The sequence below is a fragment of the Corvus brachyrhynchos genome, unplaced genomic scaffold (genome assembly GCF_000691975.1).
Source record: "Corvus brachyrhynchos isolate BGI_N302 unplaced genomic scaffold, ASM69197v1 scaffold97, whole genome shotgun sequence".
In the NCBI taxonomy this organism is placed as follows: Eukaryota; Metazoa; Chordata; class Aves; order Passeriformes; family Corvidae; genus Corvus; species Corvus brachyrhynchos.
In genome coordinates, this window is record NW_008239758.1 from 7,209,154 (window position 1) to 7,215,153 (window position 6,000).

A 6,000-nucleotide genomic window follows, 5' to 3' on the forward strand; every position below is an offset into this window, starting at 1 on the left:
AAGAAGGCAAAAAAATAACTAATTTCAAAAATAACCTGTAGTTGTAGCCATTGTGTCTGCTCCCAGCTCAAGGCAATGTTTGATTGCAGCAACTCTTGCCCTAAAGTCATGTTAGCCACAGCAGGGATTTTCACAATAAAAATAAGACATGAAAATAAATAGCAAACCTCGTCTGCAAACCTCTGTGATGGATTGAACCACATTTGGCTCTTCTGTGATGGGTTGCTACATTTGCAGCCTGAGCTTTAAAATTACTAATGACATTGATTTAATGCCTCTTTTCTTCCTGGAAAAATGAAGTTAATAATTACCAACATGGTGTGAGCCAGTGCTTTCTTCTATTTTTTTTTTTCTCTACAGTTACCACTCTCCTCTTTTTTTTTTTTTCCCTCATCTGTCAAACACTCACCATTTATAATAATCTTGTGTTCTTCTCCAGCCAAGGTCACAAAACTCTTTGTGGGGGCTAATGGATGAGGCCTCCCAGTGCTGAGGGATGCTGAGCTGATCAGTGGGGAATGCAAGGGTGATAATGTGACAGGCTGTAATTAATATATTCAAGCAAATTTGTGATATTGGACCTACTTTTTATGGCAGTTAGTTTAGTTCTTGATTTTTTTTTCTCCTTAGGTTTATCAAGGCTTACAAGAAGTTTGGATTGCCTCTTGAACGGTGAGTCCCATCCTGGCCCCGCTCCAGAGGGGAAGCATGGAGGCACGCTGTACTTGTGAGCACAGCCAGACACACATTGCTCTGGGTGTGTGACACAACCTCCATGGACAGCACAAGCCTTGCTGTCCTGCCATCAGGACCCCAAGCACTGCTGTACAGTCCCTGGTGTCTCTGTTGATGGGCACTGACGAACGCTGGCCAAAAACCAGAGCTGGAGCAGCCGTGGTGCTGGGCTGTAACACAGCAGTGCCCTGCTGGCAGAGCCCGGCCCTTGGGGCATTCCCACTCTGCCCAGAAAGCAGAGGGAGCAGCTGTCAGAACAGCAAATGCTACCCAAAACTCTTGCCAAGCTTCTGTATGCATGTTAGCCTCAGGACTGAATTTGGAGCATCTTTCCATGCTCTATTGCTCCTGAAGGGAAACGAGGAGGGGCACTGTCCTCAAATGTGGATCTGCAGGGCCCTGATCCTGTGCTGGGTCTGGCAGGGTCTCAGTGCTGAGGCAGAGTTCCCTGAATGTATTGTAGGAGAAATGCAGTGTTTTTTCAGCTGGTTGTACTCTTGTCTTGTGAAACACAAGGCTTGCGTGTGAGCCTTGATGTTACTGACTTCAGGCAGGCAAAAGGGACAGCAGATGGCAGCTTTGGACCATCAAACGGAGTTAATGTAGAACTGGAAAAGCCTGAGGGAGTACTGAACAGTCACGGAGGGTCCCTGTTGTCCCCAAGATACACAGTTCTCACCTTTGCTTTGGTACTAAAAAATCCAAAGGATTGGATCAGTTTTTCTACATCTGCATTGCAGCTATTAGACCAAAAAAAGACAAAAACTTGGTTGTCTCCTGCATGAACTCAACCTGTGCATGTTTCATACATTCATATCTGTACAGCACTGAGCTGTGAAACAATTGATTAGGAAGTGGCTGAGAAGAGATCTGCTGTATCAAACACAAAACTCTTCCTGTTTCTCAGGCTGGAGTGCATTGCCCGGGATGCTGAGCTCGTGGATAAGTCTGTGGCTGACCTGAAGCGGTTAGGGGAGCTCATCCACAACAGCTGTGTGTCAGCAATGCAGGAGTATGAGGAGCAGCTGAAGGAAAATCCAGGGGAAGGTAGGCAAGACGGTTGTGTGCTGCCATTAGGATGGTTTTGGGAGTGTTCCATGGAGCTGGTGAGGAAACCATTCCCATGCTGGACAGGGAGGCCACATTGTGACTTAGAAGCAATGAACAAGAACACACTTAAACACCCCATCTCTGCCAGGCAGCTCTCACCCACAGAGAGAAGCCCCTGAGCTTTCTGCTCAGACTGGAAAGTTCCACTTGGGTCTGTTGGCTTCTGCTGGACATGAGTTTTTGTGGGGAGAGGCTGAAGTGACCAGCTTATTGAATGCTGGGCCACAAAGCAAAGCAGATCTTATTTTAACTGCTCCTGGGAGTGGAAATCAAACTGGTTCTCTGTACTCCATGCTAAAGCTGGATCCACAGTTAGCAATTCCTGGAGCTGGAATCACCACCCACTCTCTGGCTGGCTGTTCTGTGCTGTTGGTTTGGACATAGAGAGTCAGGGATGGATTTCCTGCTGGGTCTCTGCCTGTTGCAGCTGACCAAGACTGCAGAAGAAACAGCTCCAGCGTACTTAAAAGTCTTTTTAAGAAAATGACACTGGGAGGTGTTTAAATGGCAAATCTGAGTGAGTTAGTGGAAGAAAACTTATATTTTGGGCCTAATGTTTAAATAAGAGGTTGCAGGCAATGTCTTGATCACTGTCTGTGAAGCCATTTTACAAAGACACTTCCTTCTGTAAGAGCTCTCTTAATTGCTGTGTTTTATTGCTGAGCAGGGAAAGGACCTGGAAAGAGACGAGGTCCTACTATCAAGATTTCTGGTGTCCAAGTCAATGTGAAATCCATCATCCAGCATGAAGAGGAGTTTGAAATGCTGCACAAATCCATTCCCTCGGACCCAGAGGAAAGGAAGAAGTGAGTTTGGCTAAGTAGGCAATGCAGAAAGAGGCTCAGGGATTTGGATTTTGTAGTGGAAAGAGAATAGCCTGGATGTGTGGATTTGCTTTATCCTCCACAGCATTAAAAGTAGCTCGTGTTTGAAATGCCTTTAGGTACCGCCTGACGTGCCGTGTCAAAGCTGCTCATTTTGATGTAGACTGGGGAGTGGAGGAGGATTCTCGCTTGTTAGTGGGAATTTACGAGCATGGTTATGGAAACTGGGAGCTAATTAAAACAGATCCGGAGTTGAAGTTATCTGACAAGGTAGGTCGCTTTGCTTGGTGCTTCCATTGGGTCCATTGCAGTGCTCATAGAGAACATGACTCATTTACTCCAGAGACAGATGTTTGTGTTTGTAACTACTCCAAAAATCATGATAAATAATATTGAGGAATACAGTGACCTTCATGGAATGTTGCATGCTCGATGGAAAGCAGAGTTGTGTTATTTGGTGGGCAGTATCAGGTGAACCACACTGAAATGATGCAGGCAGAAAATGGCAGTGCTGACATGTGTGGTTCCACGCACAGGATAGAAGAGGCTGCATTGCACAGCTGTGACTTGATGTTTCCTTGAGCATCTCACAAGAATCTGAGTGTGAATTTCTGAGTGGAAATAATTTTTCACAGATTTGACACTGCTTATGTCAAGACTGGTCCGTGTTAGCTTTGAGGATATGGTTACATGACTGGGAATGGCAGCCCAGCCAGCTGGAAAGTCTCCATCTTGTTCCTCTGTTCCTCAGTCATCCCCACAAGAACAGTTTACAGGACCATGTTGAAATGATCTGGGTTAAAAATAACCCACCATCCATTGTGTCAGTGTGGCGGAAACAGTGTGGAAACTGCAGCAAGCACAGGGCTGAGGAGCACCAGGAATCTGCACAGCAGCTTTGCTGCCAGCATGCAGCATTCCCCTGACATCTCTGCTGGTGCTTCTAGCAGAGATCAGGCTCTGCCTGGGAGCCCTCTGTGTGTGGAGCTCTGAAAGGCATTTTGCAATGGAAACAGCTGCCTGAGACATGCCACCCATTTTCCAGTGAAGGATGAAGCAAACCTAGCTGACAAGCTGAGATATTTCCTCCACAAAGCGTCACCTTTCAGCCTTGTTTTCCACTAAAAATTGTGCATCTGTGCCCCTACTGTAGCAATGTCTCAGGTTACCAGAGTGACTGGGCTGCTGTGACCAAGCTGTCACAAACAAATCTGATGTGTCAAGGGGAGTGGACTCAGTTTTGCAACTCAAGGTCCCAAATACAGCTTGTAAAGGGTTTTCTTCCTTCAAGAGAACTTAGCAAGCTTGAAAGGCTTAGCAAGCCTTGGGATCCTTTAACTTCTGCAGGATTCCAGGGGGACAGATGCTTGCTTGCTAGGAGCTTTGGCTTTGGCCAGACAGGGGGATAGCTGTGTGAGCGGGGGAAGAAAGGCTTGAGCCTTCTTGTTCCCCCAGAGGGTGCAGCATCTGCTGCCCTTTGCTGGGCCTGGAAGGGGTGCTGCTAGTGTGTATCTCTTTTGTCAAGCTTTGTGCATGTGGATTATATATATTTCTTTTTTTCTGCTTTATCAAAGATCCTACCTGTTGAGACAGATAAGAAACCTCAGGGAAAACAGCTCCAGACCCGAGTTGATTATCTACTGAAACTGCTGAAAAAAGATCTGGACAAGAAAGAAAACATGAAAGATGGGGAAGAGGTGAGATGTGGCTGCTTGATTCTGGGGGTTTCAGGGGGAAGTGGTTGGCTGATGGCAGGAGACACCCTGTGTTCCCAAGTCACCAAACATCATCTCTGTGAAGGAATACGGACTTCTATATTGTCTGATTGCATTGTGATATTTATCATTTAAATGATAATTAATAAGGGGCAGGTTATTACTGCACTTACTGAAGGATTTGGGCTCATCAGGCTTTCTGCCATCCTGCAGGACCTGCAGCTGTTTGCTTGATATTCAGGAGATGGGATAGGTCCCCAGGCAGTAGCTGTGGCTATTTGCTTTCCCTGACTTGTTCTTTTTTTTCACCAGGGCAAGCTAAAGAAGAGGAAACCACGGGTAAAGAAAGAGAACAAGGCTCCCAAAGTCAAAGATGAGCATGGGAATGAACTCTCCTCTCCTCGGCACTCAGACAACCAGTCAGAAGAAGGTGAAGTCAAGGTGAGTCAGCTGGGTGGATAGTGGCTTTTCCAGGTTTCCTAGGGCTGTGCTGTTACTGCCCAACCTCACCTTGGGAAGCACTCCCAGCAAAGCCCCAGGGAGTCAGGGGCACTGAGAGGGAATTCCCACAGGACTGACAAACTCAAAAACACCCATACAGCTATCGGTGTGAAAGAAAGACCTTTCCCACCTGTTCTTTTAGGTCAGTGCTTTAAGTGATTTGGGGCATCCCAGAATGGCCACAAACATCCACATACTGACTTGGGGGAAAGGTTGTCTCAGGACAAAGCCTGTTGCCCTTATAAAGGAGAGAAAGAAGAATTGTTTCCCTCTCCTTTTGGGCATGTCAGCCCGTGGTGGAGCTGGAGTTTACCAAGGTCATGCTGTTGCTTAGAAAACGTTCAGTCTTTGAGTGGTTTGGCTTGGAGTCTGAGGCTTTTTGTTCGTGTGCTGATCAGTATCTACTTCAGGGCCTGAGCGATCTGGAGCACAGCTGGCACAGGAGAGCTGCTCTGCAGCTTGCCAGCTTGTCACAGAGTGGGGCTGGTCTGGTTTTCATACCCTCTTGTCAAGTCGGGGGGATGGCAGCTGCTTGAGCAGGGCTTGCTGTCTACTTAAAGAGGTGTGAGGGTAAATCTGGATGGACCTCAAAAGTTGCCTGTGTTTTAAGGATGTTTTATGGAAGAAAATGTACATGAGGTGAGGGACTCCAACTTTGTGCTGTGACTGATGTTCTAGGAGGATGGCTTGGACAAGAGCCCAGTGAAAAAGAAACAGAAGAAGAAAGAGAACAAAGAGAACAAGGAAAAACAGACATCCTCTAAGAAGGAAAAGGAAAGCGATAAAGAGAAAAAGAAGACAAAAGACAAGAAAGAGAAGGTATGTGGTATTCTCAGGAGCAACTTGATAGGGAAGTCCCTGAGCAGGACAAACTGTGAGACTTAGGATTCATTAAAGGCCCTGTGTGAAGAGGCATCAGTGAAGCACCATGGGGTGAGGGGGTATCCCTTTTTCAGCCCTTCTGAATTGCCATAAAAAGTAGAAAAGGCAATATGTCCTACAGCCTCATGGAATGTGACCAAAATGGAAGAGGTTTTGTCAGACTGCCTTTAAAGTACAGCTGTTCCTGTGAAATCGATATGGCCACAGAGCTGATGTTAAGGAAGAACAGGGAA

At 46.5% G+C, this 6,000-nt stretch overlaps 1 protein-coding gene across 7 annotated transcripts in view; it reads left to right on the forward strand.

Annotated features, from left to right (window-relative positions):
- Positions 1-6,000, forward strand: part of CHD2 (chromodomain helicase DNA binding protein 2) — an 84,798-nt gene that overhangs the window by 70,992 nt on the left and 7,806 nt on the right. For all 7 annotated transcript variants that reach the window (XM_017742603.1, XM_017742607.1, XM_017742604.1 and 4 more), the window contains 7 exons: positions 631-672; positions 1,643-1,782; positions 2,513-2,651; positions 2,789-2,939; positions 4,244-4,366; positions 4,697-4,825; positions 5,564-5,704. In XM_017742603.1, the coding sequence (XP_017598092.1) occupies positions 631-672; positions 1,643-1,782; positions 2,513-2,651; positions 2,789-2,939; positions 4,244-4,366; positions 4,697-4,825; positions 5,564-5,704 (865 nt within the window). The remainder of the gene's footprint in view (positions 1-630; positions 673-1,642; positions 1,783-2,512; positions 2,652-2,788; positions 2,940-4,243; positions 4,367-4,696; positions 4,826-5,563; positions 5,705-6,000) is intronic.